We start from the raw sequence: 20321 nt of genomic DNA, 5'->3' as shown, positions 1-20321 counted from the left end.
AATGCTACAGTTATTCTTTTATTCATTATTAAAAATTGTTCTTGTTCTTGTAAATCAAGGATTATGATTCAAAAGGCATTGGGACAAGACAGAAATATGCGAGGCCAATTTCAAAAAGAGTTTCAAGTTCCCGATCAATTAAATCTAAAAATCAACAATTCAGTTCCTAGTTGGAATCGAATTTATTATTATTCTGTCGGAACAATTTTTTTACAATTCAAAGCCAAGCAATATCCCTTGAACAATATTACAAAATAACACATCATGTTGTTCAATCCATAATGATAACAGCTGATAAATTTGAAAATTGGTGAACTAGGACCCCATAAAATGGCGATTTTGCAATGCATCACGGGATTGTGTCATGACCTGTATTTATAGACCTTGGTAGCAAGGTAAATTGGTAGCAAGGTAGCTGATAAATTTGAAAATTGGTGAACTAGGACCCCAGAACAGGTCTATAAATACAGGTCATGACACAATCCCGTGATGCATTGCAAAATCGCCATTTTATGGGGTCCAAGTTCACCAATTTTCAAATTTATCAGCTGTTATCATTATGGATTAAACAACATGATGTGCTATTTTGTAATATTGTTCAAGGGATATTGCTTGGCTTTGAATTGTAAAATAAATTGTTCCGACAGAATAATAATATTTAGATTCCAACTAGGAACTGAATTTTTGATTTTTAGATTTAATTGATCGGGAACTCTTTTTGATATTGACCTCGCATATTTATTTCTGTCTTGTCCCAATGCCTTTTGATTCATAATCCTTGAGTTACAAGAATAAGAACAATTTTTAAAAATAAATAAATGAATAATTGTAGCATTTATTATTGGAATTTCATTATTAAAAAATTAAAAACCTGAATTCACATATTATTACTGAACAATATTTTTTTTAAAATGCATAATTTTGTTACGAGCAAATTGAATTAGCTAGATTTTTAAAAGTACCGCCATAAAGACCCCATAAAATGGCCGCTCCTTAAGGAACATGAGTGTCATGACCTGTATTTACAAACCTTGGCTTAAAGCAAGGTCTATAAATACAGGTCCTGACACAATCCCGTGATGCATTGCAAAATCACCATTTTATGGGGTTCTAGTTCACCAATTTTCAAATTTATCAGCTTTTATCATTTTAGATTGAACAACATGATGTGTTATTTTGTTATATTGTCCGAGGAATATTGCTTGGCTTTGAATTGTAAAATAAATTCTCCGGACAGAATAATAATATTTAGATTCCAACTAGGAACTGAATTGTTGATTTTTAGATTTAATTGGGAACTTCAAACTGTTTTTGAGGCTAGCCTTCTGTCCCAATGCCTTATGAGTCATAAAGTTACAAGAATAACAATAATTTATAATAATAAGAAAAATGAATTATTGAACCATTTATTATTAAAATTTCATTATTAAAAAATCAAAAAAACTGAATTTACTATTATCTGAGCCAGAATATTGTTTTTAAAAAGCATAATGCATGATTGTTTTTATGAGCAGATTGGAATTTCAAATGTACCGCCATAATGACCCCACTTAATGACCGCCCATAAGGAACACAAGTGTCATGACCTGTATTTATAGACCTTGGCTTATAGCAGTTGGTTTTCGATGGGGCGTTCAAAGCCCCACAAAACAACATTGTGAATACCCCTCTTGTATCAATAAATATTTTAATCACAAAAATCCAGTAGGCTTAGTTATTTAATAAAGATGGATTCTAACAGATATGTTTCTAATTTTATAATAAATGATAGATCTGAGTTAATCCAATCAACAAGAGAATCAACTGTATTCTGAAATATATAACTTGCAGTTAAGCTGGATTCGCACATAACAGTGACAATATGATTCCCATAATATAAATTGGTATTATTAATACTCAGCTGAACTGAGTGAGAATAGTCCAATTAGAACACGTGAGAATTATATTTTTACTGTTCATTGTCACTTTGGTGTACAAATCCAGCTCAAGTTACGTGTTTCAGAATTCAGTAGATTCTCTATTTGATTGGAGAATATGTGAATCCTGGAATACATCTAGTTATACTGTATGTGCATTGGTTTTACTTCATATAGGTGAGCAAGTCAGAATCCAAATTCAAGACGGGACGGCTGAATAGTGTTACTGCGCATAAAGTTCAGCCAGTCTGTGTGATAACTCTTGAATAACAAATCAACAGTGAGCTGGATGATAGGTTACTACAATTTTTCTCTTATTAACACTTATTTTTATATTGTTATATCCTCAAACAGAACAAAGGAGTGGATGAATAGCGTTGGCTAGCGATCCGTGTATGGTTCGTATAACATTTGTTGAAAATTTGAAGTTGATTGATGAAAGCAATGAAAAGTATTCTTTGTACAAACAAACCCACCCACGGACAACGAATCGAGTCATCAGTCAGAACTCGCTACGCTCGTTCAATAGGGTACTTGATGTTTTTTTTTATTTCTTCAATTTACATCAATAATGTAATCTGATCTAATTTAGCAATCAAAGACATCATGAGAACAGATTGTTTAGCAAGAATACGCTCAATGTATTATAATATAGTCTTTATTATATCTGGAAAAGGTGTATTCTTTGGAATAAAGACTTTTTAGGCTATTATATTCTGCTGAAGAAATTTGAAGATTGCATCAAGTAATAGCAAAAGCATTGGAGCAAGGTTTTAAACCAAGTTATAACAAGTTTTATTTCTTTGTTATTCTCTCTATAAAAAAATATTCTCACCTGCAATTGGAACAATTTAAATGGTATACATACATTAATAGGTTATACATTCCACGAAGAGAAATACTTCTTTAAAAATCTATAAATTGATGCATTCTACTGATCTCAAAGCAATATCTTTGCTGTTTTCGAATCCAAATTGATAGCTTGGCATAACAAATTAGACATGGACATTTTCATGAATATCAGTTGTTATCAGAAGTGAACAATAATTATCATTATTCGAGCACATCAGTATCCACAGTAAAGAATACGCTTAAAGTCTAGTTACGAATGCTCATTTCAAGAATCGCATTCTGTACAGATGAATTCAATCCTTGTACCTTAGATTTCCATGAAGCCTAGAAAGATATTTCAAGCAAATGTTCAAGAAGGAAATTATCAAAGATTTAGTTATCCTGGAAATAATACTCACAAATCATATTATTACTCTTTTTTCTTAGCATCAGTTTTCTCATCTTTAGCCGCACCGTGTCCGAAAAGTTTGGCGAAGGAATCGAATATGCCACCCAGGAACAATGCACAGAACAAGTTTTCGAATGGCACGAATGGATCATGTATTCCAAGAAGGATAGAAGAAAGCTGAAAAACGAAAAACAATGCAACAACAGTTGATAGAATATGTTTTCATTATCGTACTTGACAATTACTAGCATTTTAAAAAGCTGTTGTTGATTTCAAGATTATATCCTTAATTGAGTTGATTGATTCAAAGTTGTGTGGGATATGCAGCCATTCAGAGATCATAGCCACCTCTAAAGGTGCGTACAGATTTACGCGCCGCGAACATGAGCAATTCACTTTTAATCAGCTGATGCCAAGCTTTTTATAACACTGTATCTTACCGTTTCTGTTAAAATACAGATATAGTCAGCTGATTAAAAGTGAATTGCTCATGTTTGCGGCGCGTAAATCTGTACGCACCTTTATACAGAGATGCATTGGCACTGCACTAGACAGGGTACTTATTTGAATGTTTCCTATGTAAGATTGAGAAAGTTGCAGTGTCAAACTAACGTCCTATCAATAAGAGCTTTCAATAGATTACCGTTGTGTTCCAGGAAACTGAGTATATTTGTATATTTATATCTCCAGTATCTGTATTCAAAACAGATGTGAAACGGATGCTTTTAGAGAACCAACTGTACCAGTGAGTGAACAGTGTTGGTGAGTTTTCTTTGATCTCCCTTGTGATATTGTAAATAGTTTCTTCCAAGCTGATTGGTTTACAATATTTATTTAATTACCGGAATTGTTAAGTTATATTGATTAATGTTTAAAAGTATTGTAATCTGTTTTCGTTATATTGAGATTGATATCTGTGAATGTACCGTATTCCGTATTCAAAAACAGATGAAAAATCTTCAGAATTGAATATCAACCTACTAGTGATGGCAATTTATAACATTATTAGATTATATAATTGTAAATCGAGTACACCCAGAAGGCAGCCATTATCCTGTTATATTAAGCGAGCAATTTCTGTATATCTGAATTTTTATATTTGGTTATTTATATTTATTTATGTCCAACGGATCTCGAAAACGGCTCTAACGATTTTACGAGATTTGGAACATAGTAGGTTTATGACATAAAGATTCGATTGCACTAGGTCCCTGGGAAAACTGAATGTCGCTGAACGACATAATTATAAAGAATAATTATTCATCCTTGGAAAAACAGCTGAGACTTTCGTCGTCTGTGGATAGTAAAAAAGTGCGTCTGTGGAAAATCAAAATATCTCATCCCCGAAATTCATAAGCTGACGTATAGCCAGCTGTAAAATATAAACACGATTATTTGAAGGAAATTGTGTTCTGTTTATCAATAAATAAAAAAAAACGAGCGAAGCTCGGTGCCCCGATATTAAATGTTTATAGCAAAACGAGTATAGTTACCTTGAAATAAACGAAGAATATAACAATTCCAAAGTAAACCAGTGCATGAGGAGCGGAGATCAAATCAGTTTTCTTATCCAAAACAAAAATAATAGATGCCACAATGCACGCTTTGGTTGGGCTGAAAAATAAAACGGATCAATAAATCAATGCCATTCACTATATAGATACGATTCTTGAGCACAACATAGTTTCTGCTTTCACGACACAACAGGAGTATTTATACAAGCACTTTCACATGAATTAGAAATTTTGTAATATCAGAACTATTAACTTCAAGAATCCTTCACACTGGACAATTATAGTACAGTATGATTGTAATAAGTAGTTGGTAACGAGTGCTTCATTAAGGACGCAACCCAAAGTTGAATAATAAAACTTATGGCACTACATATGTGTATATGTGGATTCTTTATGACAGTATTAAATGATGAAATTGGTTATGGCCGCGAGGCACATGTTATCCCGCACTTCCAAGAGGCTGCCTGCGTACTGCATATACCGCGCGCGAACCACTCAAGTCGGTAGACAAGTATCAGCTTCAGATGATAACCTTCTCAGCGAGTCTTTTAGTTGACTCTGCAACAAAAAATGGCTCAGATTATTTATAACTTCCGCGATCAACATTGTTGGCCAGCAAGTTAGTTTCTTATCATCTTACACACTACCAGTTGTACGAAATTTATTGATCAACCATATTTTGTCGACTTATTAGGAACTGTAGTATGGGGAAACTCTATTCGAAACTTAATCATTCTTGTTATTATTAATCGAAACTTACTTATTCTTGTTATTACTTATTCGAAACACTCCATTCTTGTGCAGATTTGTAAGATTCACACGCAATACAAGTATTTAAAATAAGCATGCTTTCATCTGTGGAATAAACACTTCTGACACATTTAAACTAGCATTTGACTTTCAATATACTGTTGCCAGCACACAAGTTTGGGGACTTGAAAAATTTTTCCTAATGTATTACTATTTTCTTCTTACAATTTGGGTTGCGTCCTTAATGAAACACTCGTTATATTTCATAATAAGTATATAACTTACTTTCAGCTGTTCCTGTATAATTGGTCTTATAATTTTTTGAGGAAGAGTTATTCGTCAAGTAAGGGTATTTCCAGAGAAAAAACCACACATGTGGCAAAATTTCTAAAGAGAACAAAATATACGACGTAATCCAATTACTCCAACAGGAAGATTTGATGTTATTGAAGCTTACAAGTTTTTGGAAATTTAAAACAAATGGAACTAAAAGTACTAATTGGTAGGCTACATGCTTCGCATCCCATCGAAAGTTATCAAACATTGGCGCCTCCAGCAAACTATTTTTTTGGAATTTGTTTTACCAATTGAGTTACATAGTACTTGAGTATCAATTAGAGTTGCAAAATACTTCAACTAACTTATAATTTGTTTCTACAGTATAAATAAGATATCAATATCAATGTCATATTATATCATCAATTACAATGAATAAATTAAACTAAACTGAGTAGGAATATACTTACAAACTAGGCTGCATGAACTCCATGGCAGTTGGGGTCCAAACACCTCTTATCAGTCTTTCAAACAGTTTTGTAAAACCAGCGCCATTACCTGAAAGTGATAATATTATTGCATGTGAATCACAAATTTTATTTAGAGGTGCATAAAATTTCGACCTAATCATTTGATTAGTGAGTGGTTAATCTAAAAGTTTAAATTTTATGCTATAGTTTACTAGGTTTCATAGATTCCATTCATAAAATTTAAATTAGATTATTCCACACAAGTGATACAGATTGAACTTGACATAAAAAATGATAAGGGAAACGTTTCATGGATATTTGATGTGATAAATGTTGTATTAAAATTGAATAGGTGAATGTCAATAATTTCTGAATAGACTCTTGAACTATAAGAGATCAACATCTTCTTCCATTCCCGAGAACCTAACAAATTCCTCAAAGTAGAGTATTTTATTTATTTGGAATACAGTATACGCTGATATTCAATGAGTTTTAAAGCCTAGTCAAATAATAAACCTCATTTATTTCACAAGACCTATATTGAGGCAAATCTTTATATCCATACAGTTTGCACTAGATTGCAAAAGCTAATAGAATAATCAGAATTTCATATAAATTCGCATGTTTGTAAAATACATAGAAAAAAATCTGGTGTGGCGCACTCACACAACTTTCCTTGCCGATATGAAAATTGATCACCTGACGCTAGTGCTCACGCGCATCTCAAGTCTACTATTCTAAGATATGAGCCAGCTGGTGGCAGGACTATAACGCTGGAGACACACGAGGTCTGCTATCTCTTCATAGTGAATGATTTAATAGAATCAACAGTTGCCAACAGTTTGCATCACATTTCCTCGAATTTCGAGCTTATTTCCATTTTTAGGTAAAAATGTTACTGCACATTAATTGTAGAGATTGTATCTGAAGACTGATAATTGGGAATCTAAAATCAAACTTTGCATAGATGGGGCGAAGCTCCTGAAATTTCTACAGATATGGGACTTGTGGCAGTTGATAGAGCTTATCAATGACTATTATAGGTATAATTTAGCCGCCATCTTGAATTGCATTTGATTGAAATTGTTCGTGTCCGATACTTATAGTGTTATAGTGTAAGGACCTTAAGTTGCAAATTTCAAGTCATTCCGTTGATTGGAGACGAGATATCTTGTACACAGACGCACATACACTCATACACAAACACACACACACACACACACACACACACACACACACACACACACACACACACAAATACCCAAAAACCACTTTTGGACACAGGGGACCTTGAAACGTATAGAAATTTAGAAACTGGGGTACCTTATTTTTTTCGGAAAGCAATACTTTCCTTACCTATGGTAATAGGGCAAGGAAAGTAAAAGAATTCTTAATACTGTATTAGGTAGATGAGTGAAACCAATACCTACTATTACTTCAGGCCCCACAACTGGAGTTCTGATACACTATGACGTCACTACATGCATGAGATGACATCTGAAGTAATAGTGGGTATTGGTGAAACTCGCATCCATATACGAAACGTACACTTACGAGCAGTTATTAATCTATTGATTTGCAGACCGAATGTTGTGATTTTTATCTGCTGTGATGTAATAAGAATAAATTTTTCTTAATTTTTTCCCTAAAGGTTTCCCAATTAATTTGTGTTTTATCTTCAAATATTGTTCCTTGGATGTTGTTTCTCAAAGATTCTCTGTATTGATTATATTTATTCTTCAAGATTTATTTTATTTGTTTGAATTGTTAATCAAATGGTTTACTTTTCAAATTTATGAAATTGTTTCAAAATTCAAAGATTCCAACATCGAATGTTTAATGAACAAATCCTGATGAAATTGAGGTTCCAAACCAATAGGTTTTTAAACTTCTTTAACCTTTTAGAGATGTCATGCTAGTTGCATATTGAGAAAATGTTGCATGCCATCATTGAAAAATGGTTTGACAGCCCTTTGGCTTGTCCCAAATTCTATTTCAAACCATCCCAAAAATGATCAATCATGTCCAGCGTACAAAAAATAATTGGTTCTTTTATCGTTGTTCAATTCGTAGAAACTAAGAATTAATTCATAAATTGTCCCCAATTCTATATTTAGACCCCATTTCAAATTTCACCAGAACAAAAACTTGGTTTGAGCAACAGTTGATTCTAAACCAAAAAAAATATTACAGAACCAATTTAAAATTGTCTGACTGGATCCAACTGCCGCTAAAATCTAGTTTTCTTTTTTGGTGAAATCAGGCCTTAGAGATCACATCAATCACCTACGCACTTTTCATTACCCACGCAAGGCAGAAAACCTACGTGGGCATCATCCATAATGGAAAATAATATAGATCACAATAAATTGTAAAATATTCTATCAATATACTCACCTTTCAGAGTTCCAATAAGGATCATTATTAGGTAGGCGTTGGGATAAAGCTTAGCGGCGTGTGTTACACCATCATAGACTTTTTTACACCTGAAAAATTAATTCATAATAGTAAGTTTAAAACAACAGTATTAACTGAAACATTAAATAGGCAACATGGAAAGAATAAGTTTGGTCTCATAAAGGTCTCGTTAACAAACTGGTAAACTTACAAAGAGTCTCACCACCAATTCAATCAACAATCAATAATATCAATTTGCTAAACTGAAAAACTAAAAATAACCAAACTTTATTATGATGCATATTACTTGACTTGTGGCTTATCTAGGTGTATGTTTCTATTTATCAAGGGGTATAGGTATGCTTATCATCGCAGCGTTGAATGTGAACTGTGAAGACTTCAATTTGATTTTAAACTCAATTCAGTAATATTTTAATTTAAATATTTATTTAATCATAGCTCTGATTTAATAATAGAGAAGCTAATAATGATAATTGTATATTACCTGTAAATCTCTTTCATGGCTGAGAACACAAGTTTGACGGGTAAGAATTTTGCTGCTTTGTATCCTATGTCGAATGGTGTGTAAAAAACTACATACCTGAAAAACAAAAATTAAATTAATCAGTTGAATGGATTCTTGTACTCAATGACAAAAGTGATCTAAATATTCATTTCTGATTCTGAAAGTGTTTGATGTGAATAATGTTTTTATTTCATTTTTTTTGTACTATCAATAAACCTTGATTAAAATCCTTCCGCCTGGGTTTAAAAAAGGTTTGATTACTATATCTTGATCATCAGAATTGTTTGAGGCATAATTCATCTGACTTACCGTATATCTTGTATTTTCAAGACTGGGAGGAATCACGTTTATCGGTTGCCTCTTCATGTATTTTCGGAACGGCAAGTGGAACAGTATCTTTAAATATTACTTTGGATGGTATTTTCTGGAATTTTGAGAGTACAGCCTAATATTCTACTCAACTTGAATCTTTGGAAGCTGATTTCGAAATACTTTTGGAACAATCCTCATCTGCAACTTTATCATCCTCAGGGTTTCCAAAAAATTGTTGGTGTTTAAGTCAGTTTTCTCAGCTAATTGTTTAATTTCCTTGTTTTCAAAACTGGATGGTTTTAGGTGAGTTCCGAACCACCTGAGAGCCCTAATGCATGATAAAATACAAGTTTAATAATTTCCTATTCTAATAACCAGCTGACTATACTGGTATTATTAGTTTGTATTTATAAATGCAATAGGCCCCGTAGGCCCCTGGAAGTGAACTTAAAAGGACATGACTAACTTGGAGAATTTTAGTCAGCAATCAAACTGCCAGCCAATAGGAGCATTAGGCTCTCGTTACTTATTTAATTTTGAGTGATCGCTTATCAACGCGACCGCTGAGCTGACCACTAATTCAGATACGATGCTGATCGTTCGACAAACGAATTCCTAAAACTTATTTATCATGAATTATCAAGTTTTTTCTGTATATTCAATGTTCAATGAGTAGTGTTATAAAAATTAATTTATTTTCAAAGTTTCGAACATCAAACAATTTTCAATATTAGTAGATTAAGTAAAAACACTTACTATTTAATAAGGCATAAAAATATATTGTAAGACAATCATTAAATAATATGGTAGGGAAATACGTTCATTTTTATAAATTTATTATACGGTGCAGTAATGATTCTAATATTTTAGATTTGTCATCCGTGGAAAGTATTCATTTCTGCATTCAACAGTAAAACTGGATTCCCACATATAAGTATCAGAGTCCATATCCGGTTCCGTGAAGATATTATTCTCATAAGTTCTTATTCATACTTACTCGGTCGGGCTAAGTGAGAATAATCCCATTAGAACTCATGAGAATAATATTTTCACTGTAACGGAAACGGACACTGATACTGATATGTGGCAATCCGGCTTAGTATTTGAAATTTGATCATCCCTGGAAACTATTAATTTGCGCACTCAACACTAAACAGTTTACAAGACCTACTACTTGAGGACTAAATTAATTAATGATAGTAAATGAAAGATATCACTCTTTCACTTTCAAGAGATTTAAGATATGTTTTCAAGCACGATATAGTTTGATTCGCCATCAAACATGTTGTGAGTAAACAATTTTACCTTCCGGTAGTCGCGCCCTACTCAATCACACGAGCAGTCGCGTGTTGTATTTTGTACAACATCCAATCTTCCGAGTGTTATGTACTCTGTTTACTGTTAAAACATATTAATTAATTGTATAATTACTTTTTCCATCTTCTTGGATTATTTTACGACTATGAACATTTGGATGATTACCATTTCATAGCCCAATAAGGTTATCAAGCAAAGCCATCAATTCGGTGTTATTGGTTCGTTTACAGTCCCCGTATACACAGTCTTTCCCTATCTTATGCACAGTGCGACTTAATATGCACTGTCGCGACTAAATGGCACCTAAAGACTGAACCATTGCTCGGTTGATACTGCAACTCAGTGCAGTGATGGGGGAAAAGTTTTGGAATCCATAGTTGACTCATTCACTGACACCACCCCATTCAATAGTTTTGGGCAGCAAAAAACCTGACACTGTTGTACTTTTTACAACAGCGCGACTGCCGGAAGGTTAAAAAGGGATACTGGATTTCTATTTTTATCACGATATAGTTTAATGAAAGACAACTCTACCAAACAATAGTGGCGACAGTCAATTGTTGTGTGTTTTTCAGAGGTGCTAGGATAGGTTCTCCTAGGAGTCCATTGCAGAGCATGCCACCAGCAAACACCACAAGCATTGTGGATAGCCAACATGACATGGGGTGTTTCCTCGAGAAAGCTTGTGCTCCTGAAAGAGAGAAATGAGAAAACATCAATGTCAATCATCAATCAATCATGTCACAACCACTACTTTGCAAAATACCTCATCAAGTTTCAAGATCATCTACTTATTCATTTGAATTTCTATGAAGGGGTTCTATTTAATTATTTCACCGTTTCCATTTTGAAAGCAGACGGAGCCGTTTTCATGGATAATGACAGCGCAGTGAGCTGAATATGATCTAATGCGATGAAGCCCTTCAAAATGCAGACACGTATATCACGAAGGACTGAATTTGCAGGCAGTTGCTTTCCATTGAATCGATAACAACAGATTCAAAATCAGCACTCTCTTCTAATCAAAATGAAATCTTTCAAATACTATACATAGTTTGTTTCTACTTGAAAACTTCTTTCTTGAGGTCTCATGATCTTGATTCTTGAGATCATTGATTATACAGAGTGGGTGAAAAGTCCGAGAACCGCTTAATATCTCATACACAAAAGTAAATTGATGGAGGGTGTGATTGGGGATCCTACTCAAATTGAAAAACTACTTTACAATGACTTTAAAAATCTGGTCCGCCATCTTTGATCCGCCATATTGAATGCAACTTCATTTTTTTAAATAGGAAGGTGGTCATGCGATACATGATTTCGATAGGGAATTTCAAGAAAAAATGAATGGCGGAAACCGCATATCGATATCTCAAACCGTTTCGAATATATTCACATTATTAATCAATACTATTCAAAGCAGAAAGGAGAGAAAAAGTCTGAGAACGGCTTAGTATCTCATAAAAAGAAGTGATTCCAAGATGGGTGTGATTGGGGATGTTACTCGAATTGAAAATACTACTTTACTATGACTTTAAAAGGCTGGTCCGCCATCTTGGTTCCGCCTTTTTGAATGCAACTTTATTTGTTAAATAGGGAGGTGGTCATGCGATATATGATTTTGATATGTAATTTCAAGAGAAAATGGATAGTGAAAACCGCACTTCGATATCTCAAACCGTTCAGAAGATATTCATATAATCAATCAGTACCATGCAAATCAGAAATGAAAAACATGAGTTAAGTTAAAAATTTAAGCTCCCTTTCTACCAGAAATATAATAAGATCCAGAGGTTTAATGACAATTTCTATTCAGTATATTAACAATAAGTTTAAATTTTGAAAATTTGTAGCAAAAAATAACTGAATTCATAGACAGGTAACCGAATTTATTTTGTTCACTTCATTGTTATGAATCAATTCACGAGATTGATTGCGTTACAAGTCTTCTGGCTGATTTTATTGCAAATTGAGATGAAAAGCAATAAATTTTCGTGCATGATAAGCACACAAAGTGGTTGAAGTTCGTCGCATATGTTGGAAAAATACGAGTAATGAACAGAGTTCACCACTATGTTTGTTTTAATAGGCTATATTATAGCTCAGAGAAGCATGCGACTGGGAGAGAGACTCTAAATATAGCTCTTTTCAAACAACAGCCAAATGACTTCAACTTTCAGAAAAATCTTCCTACATCATTCACTGGTACGATTATTTTTTTATTAAACCAATGTGACGGTTGGATGTGCATTTTCTAATATTTTTAAACAATTTACCACTGATAGTTACAGTGTTGGAAAACAGAAGAAAGAATACTTATACATAACAATATAAGTTGAATACTTATAACAATATAATTTCGATCAGATTGATGGTTCCAGAGATATTTTGGGCTGACTGAAAAAAGTACCAGCCTTATTTTAATGTGGCGGCCAAAAAACAATTTCCCGACACGAGTCGGATTTTTGGGCGGTCGAATTTTTACACGTTGTAGAGGAAGGTATCATACACAGCTACCATTTCCGCCAACAATCGTTATTGTTGCAATTTTTTTCAGTTTGAGCACGTATTGAGCCACAACCTCCGTACAAGGAGGTAGTGATTGAGCTGATATAACTATATTATTAACTAGTTTTGAGCAGTACAGATTTTTATTTTATCTAATTATAATTAATCTTTTAGATACAGGAACTCAATACTCTGCAATAAAAATAAGAAACAATGCAAAAAACTACATTGGGATTTTCAATCTCAAATTTCATTTTATAACAATAAAAATAATCATTACATTGGAAAATTTGACATTCTATTAATCTACTCTACTTTAGCCTTGATCATTGCCAAGCCATCAAAAGAGCAGCAGCTGCTTATGAACGTTTGATAACCATCATAAATCAACAACAAAATTTTAGCCAAAAATCATAATAATTGTAGTTTGATAATATTGCAGGTTAAAAATTGCAAGTGTTCTAGAAATATGGCGACTGAATCTTTTTCTCAATTTAAAATAGGCCTAGCTCATGATTATTATGTAGAAATTCATTCAGTATTTTACAAGAAAAATGAATTCAGGGAAATGCAACTGTAAAAGATTGGTAAAGAAGATTAAAACAAACAAGGCAAAAATGTTAATAAGTGGTGATTCAAAACTAGAAGTATATTCTATTTTAGTGGGTATTATTTCAGTGGCAATTGTCTACATAATTTACAACTACGAGATACTGGTAACACGTTTTAGAGACATTTTTGGACATCGCGAACAGAGAGATTCTGGTAATAGAAACAGTAGAAATTGAATATAAAATCAAATAATGTGTATAAAATAAAAATTTTAATCCACCTAAATTTTTATAATTCTAGCCTATTCTCTCAATGGATTTAGTGCCAATAACTACCAATTAATTTAGAGGTGTTTATTTATTAAGTAAAAATAAACTGGTTATCCAACTCTGGTCTTTAAGCCGGTGTCGCATGCAGAGATGGAACATCGTGAGGAAATCGCTCATGAATAACGTCAAGTGTAAACGTCACCGCTATGACGTCTACACCGGCTCTAATGCATGTGTAGAGGAGCCGTTATAATAAACTTAAATGGTTCTTGCAAAAACCCAACATTTTTTAATAATATATATTAACATTTATTTCTACAGGGCTAATTATTGACAGTGTTATTATATGGAATTACTAGTGCTCTTTTATTTTATTTTATAACACAACCGGTTTCAGGTAGGTTATTAATCTCATTATTAAGTGTCCAAATATATATGGGTTTGTACAACATGCATTTGTGAAACAGTTTATGGGTTTATCCTGTAGATTCTCTTCCAATCATTTATTTGATGCATGTTGTAATTGTTCAAATGGAATAGTAAATAAATAAATAAATATTTTATTGGTCATAAATATTTCCAGAATATATAGACCATGTCAGACAATCATAGAAAATAAAAGGTTTACACATTTTTTAAAACTACTGTATTAGTAAAATATACTAATTATTAGAAAGTACTTAGGAATACATATTATAAATGAATAAATATAATCTTGAGGCGGAACTAAGACTGTAAAGTGTTCTTAGCAGTCCATCATCAAATACAGTATATTTTTCTCTTTTTCTATGTTTTGAACGGAATTTTGCAAAATTCGTTGATAAAGTATTTGATTGGCCCCTCCAGCACAGCCTGGAGAGGACCAACTCGACGAGCACATGTGATGAGGCGAAAATATAACCAGATTAGTCAAATGTGCTCATTTTTTGTTATTGCCGCAGAGGAGATCGGTTTTGTTAGGAGGATGGTGAGGAGAAGAGGGGGAGCAGGTGGAGACCCAGCCGAGGTTTAAAAATAATCGACTCAGGCCAGAAGGGAATGCGCCTGCTTTACGGCCTGACTCAGCTAGCAGAGAGACACTTAGCTTGGCAACAAACAGTATTCCAATAAAAACAATCAAAGTACTAGAGTTGACAAGACAACTGTTAGACAAATGATATATGAATTAAAGCATTTTAGTTTCTAATTGGAAAGAATAATCTTTGTTGGAAACAATATTATAAATGAACCAGGTAAAATGAAAAGCAATTAATTTAATTAATTGATTTCGTTTTGATTGAAGACTTATGTACACCAATGCGACGGTGACTATTTCATCTGGATCTAAGCTGGATTCGCAGACAAAAGTGATTATGAACAGTGAAAATATAATTCTCATAAGTTCAAATGATATTATTCATACAGAATATGTTGGGCTGATCCAATTAGAACTCGTGGGCATTATATTTTTATTGGTGTGCAGTAATATCAGGATTAGTGTACAGTTAAAAAATAATTGCCATAAGTTCTAATAAAAATATTGCCACTCAGCCCGGCTGAGCGAGTATGAAATAATAGTCCTAATAGAAATTATATGAACAGAATTTTTACTGTACCGGATACCTACACTGATACTAATATGTGAGAATTCGCATTTAACCGCCGTCATAAATTCTGTCCCTCCCGTTGCCATAATGTGGATTGCAGTGGTGTGCACAATTGTGGCACAGAAGGGACTGTATTTGCAAATTGCGAACATTAAAACAAAATATACAGAATGTTTCAGAAGTAGTGTCGAAAATTTTAGGGTATTGTTCCTGGATGATAGGAGACTACAAATGTCGTATTTGAAGTGTCCAAAACTCAGCGGTTATCCTTATAGGTGCCATTTTGTTTTTCCACTTAGGAATTTTTATCTCAAGAACTAAATGTTGTATTGATCTGAAATTTGGAATGAATATTTATGCTATACAGACTCTAATTTGAAAAATAAAATAAACAATTTTCTTTATAAATGTACAAAATGGCGGCCATTTAAAATTTTTAATTGCAAATTTCACGAAAACCGTTCACTTTACAAAAAATTTACAAGAAGCAAAAATGTTATCGAATTTTATCATGATTTCAAGGATACCTAATTGACCGAGCGATGTGAGGTCTAAGATTCAAGTCGACGGTTTGACATTTCTCTTAATGTTTGAATGTTTAAATGTTGCGCATTTACGGCGAAATGCGGTAATAGACTTTCATGAAATTTGACGGGTATGTTCCTTTTTAAATTGCGCGTTGACGTATGTACAAGGATTTTGGAAATTTTTCATTTCAAGGATAATATAAAAGGAAAAATGAGCCTCCTTCATACGCCAATATTAGATTAAAAATCAGACTATAGAAATCTTGTGTAAGCATGATCTGATCAAATAAATAGTTGGTGTATCAGTGTGGATGTGCATAATTATGGTTTGGGACGTCGTTCAGCTATAAATTTTATTAATTCTATTGATAAAATATTTGTTATTATATTCCTTAATTGACCGAGCGAAGTGAGGTCTAAGATTCAAGTCGACGGTTTGGCATTTCTCTTAATGTTTAAATGTTTATATGTTGTGCATTTACGGCGAAACGCGGTAATAGATTTTCATGAAATTTGACAGGTATGTTCCTTTTTTAATTGCGCGTCGACGTATAAACAAGGTTTTTGGAAATTTCGCATTTCAAGGATAATATAAAAGGAAAAGGAGCCTCCTTCATACGCCAATATTAGAGTAAAAATCAGACTATAGAATTATTGATCATAAATCAGCTGACGAGTGATTACACAGATGTGTGTAGAATCCAGTCTATTGCTGTATTTCCATAAGGTCTATACTTTCAATCTGGTACTTGTGGATGATAATACTGCGTGAGGTCTACTGTTCACAGAACTACTAGTTTATTAAGATTGATCAAAGAATAACAAAGAAATGATCTCTTTTCGCACTGCATGCATGCACAAGACAAACAAGATCATCTGAAAACCATTGTGAAATCAGCTGTATGGTCATAATGTAACTATACCGAGTTTCAAAGCTTCATCATAAATAAAATTGGAAATATTGATGTGTCTAAATGGTGAGAAGTGGTTAAGCATGCAGTACGAAAAGTATTAATTTCTCTGTTATTATTTGACCAAACTTAATAAATATGGTATCCTTAAAGTCTTGATAGAATTTGCTAACTTTTTTGTCTCTTGTAAATTTTCTGGAAAGTGAACGGTTTTTGTGAAATTTGCCATCGAAAATTATAAATGGCCGCCATTTTGTATATTTATAAAGAAAATTTTTTATTCTATTTTTTAAACTTGAGTCATAAATATTCATGCCAAATTTCAGATCAATACAACATTTAGTTCTTGAGATGAAAATTCCTAACTGAAAAAAACAAAATGGCACCTAAAAGGATAACCGCTGAGTTCTGGACTCTTCAAATACAACATTTTTAGTCTCCTACCATCCAGGAACAATACCCTAAAATGTTCGACACTACTTCCGAAACACTCTGTATAGGATAAATTTGAATGTTTATTTCTTAATTAAAAATGTATCATTTAATCATGAAAAATTATGTATTTTATTTGTTTATGGAGAAAACAGGTAACCCCATTATTTTTTGAATATAATGTCCTGGTGCATGAAACCAATTTCAAAACTCTTTAGTACATTCCAAAAAGTGAGTAAGTAATCAAATAGCAAACCTCTCATAAGTGAGAATCATACAAGGTGGGGCTGTTGCCATCGTCAAAAAAATGTGGAACATTTCAGTATAAGGAATTTCTATAATGACCTAATTAAAGTGAGTGAATGAGTTAGTCAGTTAAGATATGTTTTAGTAGATTGTGACATTTTACATGCATAGAAGGACGATGTGCCTATGTCCTGGAGGGACTATGGGATGACCAGGTGACACGAGCGAGCAAATTGACACTCTGTCGACAAGATGGCACCTGCCAGTATTCAGTAGGTGACATGAATATCAGGTGACGGGAAGTAGACGGGTGGACACCCAGTCGCGTACCGATATCTCTCGGGACAAAAAAAATGAATTAAAGAGTTTTGAACCCTTTTCTTTAGAATTCTCAAACCTTATGTTTCCATACTCCCCAAATAGCTTAAGACTTTTTCTTGATGACAGCTCTCTGTGTAACTGGCTTTTAGACTGCTACCGTCATTTAGGCTCCAATGTAGATCAAACGTTCATGGAATCAATACCCGACATAGGCATGACATCAACATTCCTTTTGTCCGTCTGGAGAGGCTGAGGTTCAGTCATTTGATCATGAGTAAACGTTTATTTAATAAATTTACCCTCAAATTTAGAACAAGAGTATTAAAAAACTACATACGTGGCTCTGCTTAATCCCTTTTTATGATTTTGAAGAATTTTTTTCAGCTGCCTGGTTCCAGCATAGACCTGCAATGCTTTACAACCGCTGAAACCATATAGGCAATTCATTCTTAATTGAGACGCCGAGTAGTAAACATCGTTGTTTAGAGCTGCGGAACATAATAACAATTGTGTTGTGATTATTGCAAAAGTGAGTTATAGCTGATAGACTAGTGAATCCATCCGTTACGTTACGTATGAGATCACCGGTCAGGGCGCCATATGGATTAATTCCGGAATTCGAGGAAGTGGGAGAAGAGCAGGAGCAATCATCATCTTCAGGACAGGTCCAGGAGTCCCCTACAATGGAGAAACCAGCAGAGCAATCTACATCAAAGGTAATCAGCAATGAATTTTCAAAGGATTATGAACTTTTAAAGCAGATAAAGCACGAACTTAATCTATAGGCGGAAGCGGAATTTGAAAAAAGAAAAGTTCTGAGGGCTGATTTCGACATATTTTCAACAAAAACTTTGCTATCTCTGAACTAGGAAAAGAATCATTTTTAAACGGATGTAAGCCTCTCTACAAGGTTGGACCAAAGAACAAGGAAGTAGTTCATTGGATCATTGAATGTGAGCCCGAGATAAGAAGAATTCTAATAAATAGGAAACGAGTCTTTGTCGACATGACTTCTTGCAGGTTAAATGACTTTATTTCGGTTCAACGGTGCTTCAAGTGCCAGTGCTTTGGTCACGTTTCAAAGTATTGCAAAAAAGAAAGTGAAGTCTGCGGTCACTGTGCTGAAGATCAAAGTACTAAAGATTGTCCAAATACCGCCAAGGAAGCAATATGTAGCAATTGTAAGAAGAACAAAAAGCCATCAAATCATAAAGTTCACGATCCACAATGTCCTAGCCACCAGAAATCATTGCAGCAATTGATTGAAAAGACTAATTATGGGATTGTTTAAAAATATATATTGTTCTCAAAAAATAATAAATCAGACTGGAAATATTGTGATGGATATTAATGAAATTTTAGGTAATTTGAATTATACATATAGAGTTCAACAAAGATCAAAAAGTAGGACATCACTCGTATTTAATTTTGGAGGTTACACTGACCTGAATATTTCCTTCGCCAGCGTAAAAAACGGAAAAGTAAATATTTCCAAGGGCATTGCTACCGTAGTAAATAGGAAATGTATGAGCATTGATTACTTCAATAGTCTAACTACTATATTTTCACAAACAAAGCAAATTGATGCGTCGGTGAAATTCGACGAGACATTGAAAATACTCAATTTGTTTTTATTGACAGATAATAGTAACTTGCTTTCCAATCTAGAAATATTACTATCTATGATCGATGAATGGGCTTCAGATAAACAAGCTCTGACAGTTGGAATTGATTTTTTTGGAACCATGGCTGATGTATCTTGTATTGATCTCTTAAGTACTGTCTTGGCAACAAAACACATTAAATATGTGTTTTACTACAAGGGTATAAATAATCTTACATTTTTAAATATTCCAGAAGAGAAAAACAATGAGAAACCATGTCCAACGGGATACTTACCTGAAAAACCACCCAAACATGAATTTATAAATAGTATGCTGGAGCTCAGAAATCTTCTGAGTCAACATGATCAGATAAATTCTATTATTTACTATGAAATTCTGACTAACATTACAAAAAAAACTTATTGAGCTCTTATTCGTACCTAATAGAGATAAAGCGTAAAGAGATGAATATTTATGATAATAATCTAAGAACATTTCTATGGCCAACTAGGAAAAGTTATAGAATGGGCTTCTGCTTGGATAACGAAGGAACCTACGTGGAATTCAACGAGAGTAATAAAAGATTCTTAACAAAAGAAAAATACATTCTTGTTAGTAGAGATACACAACTCATGTTAAACGGTGAG

The 20321-nt window shown here is 33.3% G+C and overlaps 1 protein-coding gene across 1 annotated transcript in view; it reads right to left on the bottom strand.

The window, feature by feature from the left end:
• Positions 1-20321, bottom strand: part of LOC111048239 (trimeric intracellular cation channel type 1B.1) — a 30234-nt gene that overhangs the window by 1670 nt on the left and 8243 nt on the right. Inside the window, exons 2-7 of the mRNA XM_022334110.2 lie at positions 11253-11409; positions 9069-9164; positions 8564-8652; positions 6167-6254; positions 4650-4770; positions 3167-3333 (exon numbers count right to left, since the gene is read on the bottom strand). Of these exons, the coding sequence (XP_022189802.1) occupies positions 3178-3333; positions 4650-4770; positions 6167-6254; positions 8564-8652; positions 9069-9164; positions 11253-11409 (707 nt within the window). The 3' untranslated portion in view covers positions 3167-3177. The remainder of the gene's footprint in view (positions 1-3166; positions 3334-4649; positions 4771-6166; positions 6255-8563; positions 8653-9068; positions 9165-11252; positions 11410-20321) is intronic.

Source organism: Nilaparvata lugens, chromosome 2, assembly GCF_014356525.2.
Source record: "Nilaparvata lugens isolate BPH chromosome 2, ASM1435652v1, whole genome shotgun sequence".
NCBI lineage: Eukaryota > Metazoa > Arthropoda > Insecta > Hemiptera > Delphacidae > Nilaparvata > Nilaparvata lugens.
This window is presented reverse-complemented; position numbering and strand designations above follow the sequence as displayed.